The sequence below is a fragment of the Lonchura striata genome, chromosome 3 (genome assembly GCF_050655825.1).
Source record: "Lonchura striata isolate lonStrDom1 chromosome 3, ASM5065582v1, whole genome shotgun sequence".
Taxonomy (NCBI): Eukaryota; Metazoa; Chordata; class Aves; order Passeriformes; family Estrildidae; genus Lonchura; species Lonchura striata.
Window position 1 is genome coordinate 97,436,169 of NC_140705.1, and position 13,964 is coordinate 97,450,132.

Genomic DNA, 13,964 nt, shown 5'->3' on the forward strand with positions numbered 1-13,964 from the left:
CATTCATTACAAAAGCCGAGCAAGTTATGAACAAAGTGATTTATTCTGTAATTTTTGGCTCTCTGTTCAAGATACCAAAGCAGATAATATATCTCTATTAATCCTCTTTGGAAATCTTCAGACAAATTCACTCGTGTTTAGAACTCTCACAACTTCTCAAAAGAAGTTAGCAGCAAATAAGCTCTGCAGGAGCCTTAGCATGGAGGTGAAATCTGTTCACCGCCTACGTTTTTTTCTGTGGAGCTCATTTCATTATCTGCAAGAGCTATCAAGAACTACAGCACATAACTCGTTTCCAGACTGGTCTGCCAGAACCCTTAAACAAATTTCAAGGGGAAAAATTAAAACCAGGTTTTCACAGGACAGAATTTCAGCAGTAAATTTCTTCATGTGAAGTTCCATCAGCAATTGTGGGAGAATATAAAAACCCAGTAGGTTTTAAATGTGTGATCCTGTCCAAGTATTGCTTCTGTAAAGAACTGCAACAAAAATGGTACAAAAGTATCTTTTAGATTGGGGTGTACAAGCTGAAACTAATCACATGTGGACTAAGCTCTCAAAAATGCTAGAGGGTGTGACAGAAACAGAAAGGTGGTCAACCAAAAAGGGAACATCTACAAGAAACTAACGGAGTGAAAAAGGGGAAAAAAAACCACAACAAAAAACACCCAAGAAAAATAAAACCCCCAAACAGAAAAACCCAAACCACTACATTCCACCATTTATACCATACTAAAAAACCAGTAAAATCAGAAATGCTTCCAAATTCAGCACAAGATCAAATAAGAAAGGAATCTAAGTAACAAATTGCTGCTTCTTAGCACTGTAGCTTAGAGAGCTCAGTTCAGCTCCAGACTTTACCTACACACACCAAACTTGCTTTTATGCAGTCCAATTTTGCACTCTTAAAAGAACCTCAGATATACACTACTTCAGCCAAGGCAGCAACCCCAGTATTTCCTAGATCTGCCCCAAGGAATAAGGCCATGCATTGAAGAGCAAAAGGGGAGGGAAGGCTGGTCACTTTTGAAAAATATAACCCATGTGCAATATTTAAAAATCAAGACTAAAACCAGGCATCATTTAATGTATTTTAATAGCAAACTTACAGGAACAGCACAGAAGACAGACAACATTAAAAACATGTACTTGCATGTAGGACAACTCAGTTAGAAAAGTATAGTGAGTGGATGGAATCTACTGTATGATAAAAATGCTACAAACACCATTTAGTTGCCATTGATAAGAAATTTACTTGTTTAAAAAAATCCAAATGCTGGCATTGTCCAGAAAAATTTGACAGGTTTATTTATAATTTTTTTTTATAAAGTTCTTTTGGTGAACAAGTTTCCATGATTCACAATTTTATTTTTTGACCACATTGTTTGTTTTTATGTCCCCTTGTTTATATTAAAAATCCACACACAAATGAAAATGGAAAGAAAACTTGCCAATACCCAATTCTGTCCCCTATTTTTCCACTTGCAACCATATACTTAAGGTACCTTTTAACCCCATGGAAAAAATATCTAACGTTCATTACTACCAATAACAGGAAGAAGATTTTGCTTCGAGAATGACAAACCCATCGTGGTGAGGTTTTAGGCACGCTCCCCACGTATGCGGCGTGCTAGCTGGATATCTTTTGGCATGATTGTGACACGTTTGGCATGGATAGCACACAGGTTGGTGTCTTCAAACAGGCCAACCAAGTAGGCTTCACTTGCCTCCTAGTGTGGAAGAAAAAGAGGAAAGAACATTTTCACTCTCTGAGCACCAGGAAAAAAAGACATCGTTCAGAACTAAAAGTACAGCGTAACATGGCACTAAGCTGAGGTTTTGATCTTTATTATTCACAAATATCAAAAGTTTTAGATTTTCAGAAAAGAAAAACCTCCACTTTCTTATAATATTCTATGTTTAAAGTAGTGTACTGCTGCCATTTGGTAAGGACATCCTCCAGAGCACAACAGAATAACACTCCCATGGGACTCCCACGAGACAGGAAGGGGTTACATTATTAACAGGTTAGTTTTCTTTAGGAAATTCTCTTTTCAAAGGCTATGTTACACTGTTTCAGGGACTTGTTTGCTGCCTCTTCCAGAGTAAGAGTCACTGAGGTCAGGTGAAATTGGCAGTGCCAGGGAAAAGAAGAACATGTATTCCTTCCCAACACACCGTTCAGGCAAACAGCTCCTTCCAGATACTGAGGAAGTGGCTTAAGTCAAAAATTAGCAGAAAAAAAATGTACTGAGAACTATTAGAAATAAGAGAACTCTTTTAGTTTCAGACACTTGTCCTGCTCCTGTACTGGGGGCACAGCCCTGGCCCCACCACCACAGACAGTTCTCACCTCACACCAGAGAGAACCAGGGCCAGCACAAGAACAACGCTGACCACAGGGGTTTTCCCTGTTACTGAGCAGCTGCAGACAGAACTCTGAGCTAGACAGATGCTCAGCTGGACCTAAATATTCATCTGACTCACATTAAGTTAGCTGCTGCTAAGCCCAGCACAGCAGTGGTAGTTGTTCAAACACTTTTGGAACACATGGAATTCTAACACCTATCAACCTCCTAGGAAGCATCTTAGTGTGCCAATACTGGACACAGCCACACCTGGGCTGAGGAGGTGGGAATGATGGGGCTCAATTATAGAAAGGAGGGCGAGGTCACCCTATCTACAATACACGTAAGAGAAAAACTTGTGTGAACCACTTCATTGCCAGGAACTCCAGGAATCAACTTGTTAGGTTCAAAGATCCTGTTTAAAAACATAAGAGTATCCAATATGAAAAAAATCAATATTTACTACAGCAGATGAAGACTGTGGTATTACTAAGTCATTTAATTTGCAGTAGGATATGAGAATCCCTAATGAAGTTTTGTCAAATCACTATGTGAAAAATTAAGACACTTCACCAAATATCCATGCTGGCACAAACAACATGGTACCCAAAGGGTTAATAGGAAAAAAAATATTTTACTTTTTTGAGTTTGTTTCTTTTTTCAACTATGCAAGCAGAACCCACTAGGAATTGTATGTGACCAGGTTCTATACCAACAACTCCTCAATGCAAAACCAGGAACATTCAAACTAGGAACTTTCTGAAAGTGTATTAGCTACTAAATTTTAATAGACAGTTCTAGATAAAGAAACACACACATAAACATCAGGATTTAATAACTACCACAAAGAATAACTAAAAGCAAAGGCAGCAACTCTGCAAACACACAGAGGCACCTTTTGAAGCTAAGCATATGCCCAAGTTTATGGGCTCTCATGGCAAACATCTTGGCCCCTTATCAAGTGGAAGTCATTAACTAGAAAGAGACCATTTTGTCTGCATGTCAGACAGACTACAATTACAGATACACTCTGGAACAATCTTTCAACAGCTATCTTTAATCAGGAGTGTCTTCTATCACGAGAGGGAGATGTCCCCATGATAAGAACTGAGCCTGTGGGGGAATCCTAACTTAGATTCAGGAATTTGAGCCAGAAAGAGCAGTTAATATTTTTCTCTCTGTAAAATCTGTTACATAACTAATATATTTTTAAATGTGCTTCGCATCAACTACATCCTAGGAAAGCAACTATTTCCCCAACTGTGTTTAGATGTGGTTTATTGGGTTGTTTTTCTTTAGAGGGTGTTTGAGGACACCAAGACCTCCTCATTAGGAAACCCCTGAATCCGCTTTACAAAATGTTCCCTCTCCAAGTGCAGAGCTCAAAGGTGGAGGAAATGTGTTTTTCTTCGGCATCTTAAGCACTGTCCTAACAAATCGAGGGGCTATTTTACAAAACCCAACCCAAAGCACCACCCACAAAGCCACACCGAGAGGCTCTAAGGAGCAGCTGAGCCGTCCCTGAGCTGTTTGAGCCCACGGCACCCAGGGGCATCCCCGGTCCCCCTGGGCAAGGCAAGGCTGAGCGCGCCTCCCTCCCTCCAGGCGAGCCACGCCCACCGCGGCGGCGCCGCCAATCAGAGGCGGCCCGGAGGAGCCCTGGAAACAGGCTGGCCAATGGGCGCGCGGGGCGGGGCCGCCGGCTCACCTGCAAAGCACCGATGGCCGCGCTCTGGAAGCGCAGATCTGTCTTGAAGTCCTGAGCAATTTCACGCACCAGGCGCTGGAAGGGGAGCTTGCGGATCAAAAGTTCGGTGGACTTTTGATAGCGCCTGATTTCACGCAGAGCCACAGTGCCCGGCCTATTAAAATTAAATACAATGAAAATAAAAATAATTCGTATTGAAAAACATATTCTGTATCACCAAATAGGGGTCCACCCTCCAGGCTAAACCAAGCACCATACACTCCTGTTTCCCCTAGGAGAGTCCCAGCATTTACAATACAAAATAGGTTCCGCTGGCAAAGGGTCACTGCTTTCGCAGCAGCAGTCTGTGCCAACTTCCACTGGCTTCATCACGGATCCCTCAGGCAGACTCCCAAGGCCTGGTGAAGGCTCCTCCCTCTTCACCAAGGGAAGAGTTGGCCAACATGTGCTGTCCAACTGACAGCAACACAGCTCAGTGCAGATGTGGCAAACCACAGAGCTGCCCCAAGTTCAGCTGTACCAAAGGTATCCCTGAGGGGCCTGACAGAAATCCCTGATTTTAATGGAGAATTGGTTCTTCTTCTCTACTGCCAGCATTCATACAACCAACAAAATTTATATCCCCTATTATATTTTCAGTCAAAAATATCCAGCATTAGTTTTGGTGTCAAAATGACAAATCTCGAATAGCAACATATGTTTGCAACCATGATGTCCATCTGTGAAACTAATACCACATTTATTTCCATGGAAGCTTTGTCTTTTCCTGCTCCAGCTTTATTACTTTCCTCCCAATTGATGAATTCCGCCTCACACCTAGAGCAGGAATCACAGAGTGGGTCAGGTGACCACAAGGAAGGGACCACAGTGGGTCACCTGGCCCAACCTCCCTGCTAAGTCCCAGAGATTGTTTCTCAGGATTGTGTCCAGATGGCTTTTGGTAATCTCCATGGAAGACAACTCCACAACCACTCTGGGCAATCTGTTGCAATGCTCAGTCACCTTCACAGCAAAGTTCTTCCTCATGTTCAGGTGGAATTTCCTGTGCATTGGTTTCTGCCCATTGCTTCGTCCTTTTGCTTGGCACCAGTGAGAAGAACCTGGCTCCATCCTCTTCAGACTCCTCGATCCATTAATAAATCCCCTCTTGGACTTCTCAGTTAAGTCCCCTACTTCTAAGTCCTACTTCTTCCCCATCCATCTTTTCTCCAGCGAATACCTACACGTAGCCCAAAACCATCCTCCAAGCTGAAGCACGACTGCTGCCGCTCTGCACAGAGCCAGGACGGGAAAGGTCAGGACTCGGGGGCTGTGTGACAGCTCTGCCGCCGACCGCGCTCGGGCCCGGCAGTCCCAAGGCCGGGATTCGGGACGGGCGCGCGGGGCGGTGCGGGAGCCCCGGCGCATCCACGGGTGCTCGGCCCCCTCTGGCGGCGGCTCCGCGCCCTGCAGGGCCCCGCGCCCGCCCAGCGCCGCCGCCGCCGGATCCGGCCCCGCGAGGGAGCGCGGAACGCGCCGGTAACAATAAACTTGGCGGCGGCGGAGGCGCAGCCCTGCTGCGGCCTCTAGATAACCGCGAGTACAGAATTAGAAAAATTTAAAAGAACCGCCGAGCCGCCTCCGCCGCGGCGGGAGGGGTGTCGGTTTTGTAGTCACCAGCACCGGAACGCCCGGAAAAGGGCTGATGACAAACGTCGGGATCGGTGCCGCCCAGGGAATTTCTGGTTATTTTTGCGGCTGGCGGGGACCTCCGATTATTTTCTTTTCGGTGATTTTTCGGTTGTTTTTTTTTTTTTTTTTTGTTATTCTGCCGTCAGGCGGGCGGCTTGGGGAGCAGAGCGCGCAGGAGGCGGGGAGAAGCGCCCCCCGCCCTCTCGGTCCCCCGGGGTGGGGGAAGAAGATTTTTTTTGGGGGGGGTTGTCCGGTAGCGCCCCGCGGCCGCCTCTGCGCGGCGCTGCGTTACCTGTAGCGGTGCGGCTTCTTCACCCCGCCAGTGGAGGGCGCGCTCTTGCGGGCGGCTTTGGTGGCGAGCTGCTTGCGGGGCGCCTTGCCACCGGTGGACTTGCGGGCGGTCTGCTTGGTACGGGCCATGCTCCTGCCGACGTCGCTGCCTTACACCTGCCGGGAGGAACGTAGGCAGACGGGGCAGGGGGGAGGTGGTCGCCCCGCTCGGCGTGCGCCCCCCGCGGCACCTGCCCCCGGGGCGGGCGGCAGCGCGGCCCCCGTCCCGCGCAACGCGTCCCTGCCCCGCCAGCCCCGAGCGCCGAGCCCGCGGCGGCCGAACGCCTCCGACGGCCAGTTTAAAAAAAAAAAAAAAACACACCAAAAAAGGAAAAATTAAATTAGAAATTAAACGCCTGCCGATCGCGGAATATTAAAATACAGCTTTTTTTGCCCACGAATTCAATATCAAAGCGGCGGCGGCTGAAGCCGAGCGAGCCGCACGGCAGCAGGCGCGGAGAGGCGGCTGTCGCCTCCCCCCGCCGGCCGCCCGTCACCTGCCAAGTGTTTGCAAATACCGCCCGGCAAACATCGGGGGGCTGGCACCGACCCGCCGCTCCCACCCGCCGGAAAACCTCCTCCGAAACTGCGGAGCGGGGGCCGGCGGAGCGGCAGCCCCCGCCGGCCCTCCCCGGCTGCCCGGCGCTCGCCGCCGCCCGCCCGCGCTCCCCGACCCGCCGGCAACCGCAGGCAGCCCGGCGTTTATCGTGCGAAAAGAAAAAGGGCCGGATAAAGTGCGAGAAAGCAACAAACTTTGTTTTCGGGGGGTTGTTTTTTGGGTGCCGTCTTTCTCTTTCTGTGTAACTGCTTCCCCAAGAGCTGCCTCGCTCCCAAGCGCCTCTCACAGGCAAACTCGGCTCCCAGAGCCAGAACAAAATGGAAACAATCACGAAACGCAGCCCTAGTCCTTTTGCAAAGGAGGAAAAAATAAATTGCAAAAAATATCGCCAAAAATATCGCCAGAAACTCCAAACCATGCGGGTGCAGATGCAGGGGGAGGCAGCGGAAAAGTTTGCACTCGAAAACCAAAAAATTGCGTCGCGTTTGGGTCGTTCCTTCGGCGAATTTCTTTCCCTTTTTATTGTTTTTTATGCAATAGGAAAAAAAATATGGTCGGTGACCAGAGAAAAGAGACAAGATGGTGAAGCTGAGCAACAACTGTGGGGAGCAGGGGAAGGAAGGCAGGAGAGTTACCCTGGGCTGGCGAGCGGCTCCCCTTTGCGACCGCTTCCCGGCCCCGATCCGGGGGATGTCGGGCTGAGGAGGCAGCTAAGGGGCTGGGGAGGCCGCTGGTGGGGGTCTGGAGCGGGGGCGAGGGGAGCAGAGGGGGGCAACGACCGCGCGAAGCGGGGCCGGGGGTGCCGGCGGAGGGAGCCGCTCCGGCTGCGCCGGGAAGGCGGCGCGGCCGAGGGGAACCGGAGCCGCCGCCGCCTCCCGAGCCCCCCAAAAGTTTGTGGGGAGGGTCGGGGGGCAGCGGCGGCGGGTGTCGGGGCGCGGGGGGCGGCGGGCGCGGCGCCAGACTTACCCCGTCCGCTGGGCGAGCGCGGCTGCCGTGCGGGAGGGAGGGAGGGAGGGATGGAGGGCGGGCAGGCGGGCGGGCGCAGGAGGAGCCGGAGCTGCTGCGGCTGGCGCTGGCGGCGGCTCGGAGCACAATTGAAAGATGGCTGACCGGCGAGGGCCGGCCCCGCGCGCCGCCCCGCCCCGCGCGCCGCGCCGCCCCGGCCCGCGCGGCCGCCAATGGCGCACAATGGAGGGAAGGCGCGGCCCCGCCCGCGGCCCCGCCCCGCCCGTGTGTACAAACACAAAAGGCACGCCGCGCGCGAGGGCAGCCCGGCCCCGCCGCGCCCGCCCAGCCGCGGGGCGCCTCCGGGCCCGCCGCTGTCGGTCTCGCTGTGTGTTAGGGGGTTCTTTCCGGTTTGGGGTCACCCTGCGGCCAGCAGGGCTAGGGGAGTGATTTTTCCTCCCGGTACTGGGCGTTGGTGAGACCACGCGTCTGGGCCCCTCGCTACGGGAAGGACGCGGAGGTGCTGCAGCGTGTCCAGAGAAGGGCAATGGAGATGGGGAAGGGTCTGGAGCATTCATCTTACGACGAGCGGCTGAGGGAGCTGGGGTGTTATCCGGGAGAAAAGGAGGCTCAGGACTGACCTTATCACTCTCTACAGCTCCCTGAAAAGAGGCTGTAGCCAGGTGGGAGTTGGCCTCTTCTCCCAGGCAACCAGTGACGGGGCAAGAGGAAATGGCCTCTGATTGCACCAGGCCTGGTTTACCTTGGACATTAAGAGGAATTTCTTCACTGAAAGGCTGACTGGACATTGGAACAGGCTGCCCTGGGAGGTGGTGGAGTTACTGTCCCCCTGGATGTGTTTAAGGAAACACTGGACATGGAACTTAGTGCCATGGTCTAGTTGTCAAGTTTGGACAAAGGCTGGACTCGATCTTAGAGATCTTTTCCAACCTAATTGATCCTGTAGTTCTGTGCGGTTTTTTTCTTTACATGGAAACAAAACAAAATTTCACCCTGTAAGCTGGCCCATCAGACCCCACCCAGCAAAGATCTGCTGTGGAAGGACCATACTCGCTCTTTAAAATGAGAGCCGAGTGTCAGGAGGGGACTGCTGGGGATGCTTCTCAGAAACACACTGCAGGCACGATGGTTCGCAAGCAAAATCTACTGTTGGGGAAGGAAGAGGAGCCTCATTTCCTGCATCAGTGCTGTCCCACTGTTTGGAGTTTGAGATGCAGCTATTGGAAAAGCAACTGTAAGTTTAGCACTGTCATTGCCAGCAGACCCCAACCAGTTGTATCAGCTGCCATGATATTAAGTGAGAAAATTTGCTCTTTATTTTCTATTAATGTTAGGTTCAAAATGCCCTGGGGAAAAGTAACCTGCACTCTAATACAAATGAACAGTCACTAGCAATTGTCTTAAGCGCATCTCAAATACAGAGTCAGATCCTCTGCTCACACAAACTGGTGCCACCATCTTGTCTGTCATTTAGGTGTTAGAAGGAGCCATATTTGATTTGCAAAATCTTTATTACGGATGATGATGTAATGCAGCTCCGTGTGGAGACATCCAAACTACCTCCAGCTGCAGCAGTGGTTTAACCATGTGAGCATTCACTTGGGGCTAATCAAACCTGACAAGAAAGAGAGTGTTATCATGGGCAGAACACCCTGCTAAAATAGATATAGTCTGCATTAGTGCTCAGATAAAAACAACGGGCTGCACGACACAGACATGACCAGACAAGCCACACATACACCTCTGACCCTATGGTGAGTTTGAGAGGTGGCTGTCAGGAAAGAGAAACCACAAACAGAAGTATCGGTGGATTGATTTATCTATTGATAATATTTTATGAGACAACAGTGCCTTACTGGACAGTCTGAAGTGAACTCTGAGCTGTTCAGCATCATACAATAAGAGTATTTGCAAATGCTCAATAAACTCTAAAAGCCAGGCACCGAAATTGGCATCGATTCCCCACGCAACACACACATCCCACGATGAGCATCTGGAAAAGTTAAAAGAGGGCAGCACCGGTTCCCAGCCGCAAGAAGCTGCCTGGAGGTCCATAATCCATAGGTTGTCCCTGGCAGCTTTAGCTCTGCCCGCTGCCGGGGGGTGCGGAGGAAGCGGCCGCGCTTCCAGCGCTCTCCGCGCGGCTGTTCCGCGCCCTTCTCCCGCAGGCGGAGCTGCTCCGCCGCTCTCCCCGGCCGCGGCCCTCCCTGGCGGCCGGGCGTGCCCGAGCCCCGAGGTCACCGGCGGGGCCCGGACCCGCCGCGCCGGGGCTGTCGCGGGTGGCACCGGACGTGCCCCCGCCGCCATTGGCGGGAGCGCCCTGGAATTCCATGACGCCAGGCGGGGCGGGGCGCGCGGCTGTCCCGGCCCCGGCGCTGCCCCCTCCCACCGCGAGCCCGTGCTTTCCTCCGGGAGCTCGGCGGCCGAGCCAGCTCCCGTGTCTCCTGCAGGACCGCAGCGCTGCTCCCGCCCTGCCGCTGGCAGCTCTGCCTGGTTTCAAACGTATGGGGAAAGCCGCAGGCAGGACTACAGGGTATTGTCTGCCCAGTGCCCACAGCGGAACACAGGGAAAGCCCAGAGAAGGAAAAGCTATTCCAGTATTATCAGGTTTTGCACCTTCGTTTCGTCCTCGCTGATTAATGCCATTAAACCCGTGCTTTTCCAGGGCTGCAGGAACAGGTACGGCCCTTTGAGCTTTACCACAAATGCTATTTGAGTGCCTACAGAACAGCACAGAAAGAGCTGGTCCAACTCTAAAAAGACTTCAGACGCTCATCTTTCACTGGCAGCACCGATAAGCCTTTGCTCCTCCTTTCCAAAGGCCTTTATCTCTGCAGACCACAGGCATCTTCCACCCTAAGGCATCCATAAGCGGCCATGAAGAAATCTAACCTAATGAGATTCCACTGGTTTAGCCGGCAATAACACGCCAAGGACAACTGCAGTACTTCATCCTCACCCAGCGTAACCACCGCTGCTGCAAACGTGGCCAGATTGCTACGGGAAAGAAGATTAGGGTGGAAAACGGCTGGTGCAGATTGGAGCCAAAGACTCAAATGATAATATATAGAAAAGAGGAACATTCAAATCAGATGTTGTTTTCAGCACCTTTCACAGAAAGTAGACAGCCCTCATTCAGCAAAAAGAGGCAGATTTCCTGCTTATACTCTTTTTACACCTTCGGGCTGTCCAAGTAGCAGACATTTTTCAAAATAATCTCTTTCACCTTTCTCTTGTTGGGAAACTCTCATCTTGCCTGGGAGACTGTGGACAGAGGAACGAAGGCATTTAATCCATCAAGATACATTAATTGCAACTATTATATAAACCTAAAAACACTGTAACAAAATGTTACTCAAAAAAAAAACCAAACCAAACAAAACAAGCAAAACTAACACGCTGTTGGTTTGGTCCTTTCCAAATAGCTACTAGTCAGCTTCCAATGCCAGCGTAATGCACTGGCCCAATTGGAGGGAGAGCTACCAGATCAACCCCAGTGACATCAGAGACTGCAGGAACATCTACAAACAACTGCAGCAGCTGCTTCCCTTTGCTACAGCACACATTACAAGCCAAATAAAACACAGCAGAGCAGATGAAGTTTGCCTTTTTTGAAGTTAACAGGACCAAAAAAGAAAAAAATAAAGGGAGTCCAGAGTGTTATCAGAGTATGGTTGTTTTCAAGCAACACTGCAGGTAATCTTTCAGAATCATTTGAAAAAGGTTTCCCACTACAAAAGACAGGCACAGTTTGTCACCAAACTCCAAAGGGTCTTTGATCAAAGAAGAAATATTTCTTTCCTATCCCCCCAAAAGCACAAACTAAACATCCAAATTACTTAGTCAACAGAAAAAGGTCCTCTCCTATCACCCAGGGAAAACTGGGGTTGTTATTAGTTTTATCTAAAAGCTACTCCAACATTTTGGTGATGGAAGGAGTATAAAAGACTACCTTTGTTTATCTACAGCCTTCACCTGACTCCTCCTTTCTTTCACCTCCTCCCAGACCCAATTCTCCCTTCCTGTTCTCAATCAGATCCATCTTCCTTCTTTAAATTGTTGAACCTCCAACCAACCTTTGCACTCCAGATCTGCAAGTTCTCACCTATTCCCTGCCCCAGCTCCCAGTTCCTTATTTCATATTCCCTACACACCTCTTTGACTCAATGTATTTGCTCAGACAGTTGCATTTTTCTCTTATTTCTGTTTGTTTTTTTCCCCTATCTCTATCTTTCATCCTCTTGATTCTGATGCCAAACAGTTCCCACCTTCCCCTAGTTTTTCAGCCAGCCGCAGTCCCATACCTGCTGTGTTCCCTTCTGCAGCTCCCAGGCTGGACAGCCTTTCCTAGCCAATTTCAATTCCATCCTTAAAAAACATTGGACTGTGTTGCTTCATCCTCACTCCAGTCCTGGCAGGCCTGCCACCCAGTTTGTGATTATGGCTTCTATGCACTTACAATTTCTCCTGGAAATTAAAGTTAAATGTCAGTACAAAATGCTCACAAGCTTTAAAACTATCTTCCTCTTAAAATACATTTTGATAGGATTAAAATATTTGTAGCCTTAACTTAGCATTAACAGTACATTTGGTGGAGATTTAAACATATTCCTAAATAATCATCTACATAAAAGACAAAAATACACATTTGGTGTTTTTTCCTAGGAAGTTACTAGGGGTGGCAATCATTGGCAGCTGTTAAGGAAAATATAAGTCACCTAAAAACCTCAAAACGAGTTACAATAATCTTGTCTCTGTGTAAATAGCTTTCTATTAGTATTTGTTTTGAAGGTTTCTATGTCATGGGTTTGTAGAGCACAGAAGTTACAGCACAGTAACAGCAGCCATTGTACTGCATAGCTGTTTGATATGCTGGGTTGCCCATCACATAGGACACCTTCCTATCCTTTGGAAGATTTCTATTCCCTGTCAATGAAGACACCAAAAGTACACTGGCCAGAACTAGCAGCTGTGTAGTACACCCATCTTTAGAGATTGGCACCTACTAGAAACACAGATAAGTTGTTGTGTAGTAGCAGTAATAGTAGACACAGCTTTTTCCTCACTTTTATCATGTCTTTTAACAGTGTCTTTTGCCTTTTGCAGTTCTCTGAAATGCTTCACATATATCAGACATTATGGCCCCACTGTTCAAAGAAAACTCTTCTACAAGAGTTTACTTTTAAGCAACTCTCAAGCTCCATGGGTTCCTGGGGAGGATTCATAGTTTTTAATTTATGCCTATAAAAGAAGTGTATCCCTGAAAACTGAGCCCAAAGTCTCCCTGTTTAAATAACAATGGAACTGTACATGTGCCACACAAAAAATTTATTGGAATTCCTGGGTTCTTCAGGAAAGCTTAAAAGAGACAGCTACTATAAAATGCAAAATCATCAGTCCTGACATCCAAAGTCCAAAGGCACTTCTTTTCACACTTTGTGCATCACATATGGCCAAGGGATTCAGGACAACCTACTTTGGTGACAAAGTGCATTTTTCTAATGTCTCATAACCCAAATGCAGTAATTCTGGTTTCTTCTCCAAACCTTTTTTGCTAATTAACACTGTTTCAATGGAAAAAATTTCCCAAAAATATTGCAAGGACAAAGTTCTAAAAGAATGAAAATAAGCCTACAATAATTCAGATAATAAGATTCAGGACTTTTGTATTTTGCTTCTCTTTTTGGATTGGCACTAATTTTTAGGAGGCTTGGTGAGTTTGACTTGCAGGATCTTCTCCTACAAAGACTTACCAAGCTCCTACTTTCACCGAGTATATGCCTGCTTTTATATAGGGACTCCTGGCTCTAATTCCTTATGTATCATCCAGGATTCTCTTATTATAATCTCATTTGTATGGCCCATTATTAACACACATCACTGCTGGAACTCATCTCTCATCCTTCTAATAAGGTCCCACAGAACATGAAAGAGTAAATAACATTACATAAAATAGTGCTAATTCTTTCTTTTCTGTGGTCTAGTGAGTTTCTTCTGGTGGAAAGAGTCATAAAAATCCTGTATGAGCACCCTATAATGACATCCTGAAACTCCATTCCTATTCCTATCTAGTTTGCTTATTTGTTTGTTCATAATAGCCTTTTAGATATGCTTAATATTTTAGTATACTTTCTAATAGAAAGTAAAAAAAATCTCCATTGCCTTTTGAAGACTGGAAGTTAAAAATATCTTTAATTGCCTGATCCAGAGCTAAGAACAGTTCCAGGTACATACATTGCATTGTAGCTGTTACCACAGTCTTCATTTCTTCTTATCAGCTTTGAAGGACTAGCATGCAACAGTTCAGTATCTTAAGGTGGAAACAGGACTTGCAATATCATGCCAAAAAAAGCAGTATTCCTATTACACTGTCACTATAAAA

General features: G+C 48.2%; 1 protein-coding gene across 1 annotated transcript; it reads right to left on the reverse strand.

Annotated features, from left to right (window-relative positions):
* Positions 1 to 1,078: 1,078 nt before the first annotated feature.
* H3-3A (H3.3 histone A) lies at positions 1,079 to 7,719 on the reverse strand. The gene is made up of 4 exons (XM_021543313.3): positions 7,583 to 7,719; positions 6,020 to 6,174; positions 4,057 to 4,210; positions 1,079 to 1,730 (listed from the first exon to the last, which is right to left on the reverse strand). The coding sequence occupies exons 2-4, from the start codon at positions 6,145 to 6,147 to the stop codon at positions 1,602 to 1,604; spliced, it is 411 nt and encodes a 136-aa protein (XP_021398988.1). The 5' UTR covers positions 6,148 to 6,174; positions 7,583 to 7,719; the 3' UTR covers positions 1,079 to 1,601.
* Positions 7,720 to 13,964: the final 6,245 nt, after the last annotated feature.

What these genes read in the sequence shown, in the direction of transcription:
- H3-3A (XM_021543313.3), bottom strand. Translation starts at nt 6,147, where the DNA reads ATGGCCCGTACCAAGCAGACCGCCCGCAAGTCCACCGGTGGCAAGGCG. An exon ending in AAGAAGCCGCACCGCTACAG is followed by an intron (nt 4,211 to 6,019) that starts GTAACGCAGCGC and finishes TAATTTTAATAG; the next exon opens with GCCGGGCACTGTGGCTCTGC. An exon ending in CGGCCATCGGTGCTTTGCAG is followed by an intron (nt 1,731 to 4,056) that starts GTGAGCCGGCGG and finishes CTTCCACACTAG; the next exon opens with GAGGCAAGTGAAGCCTACTT.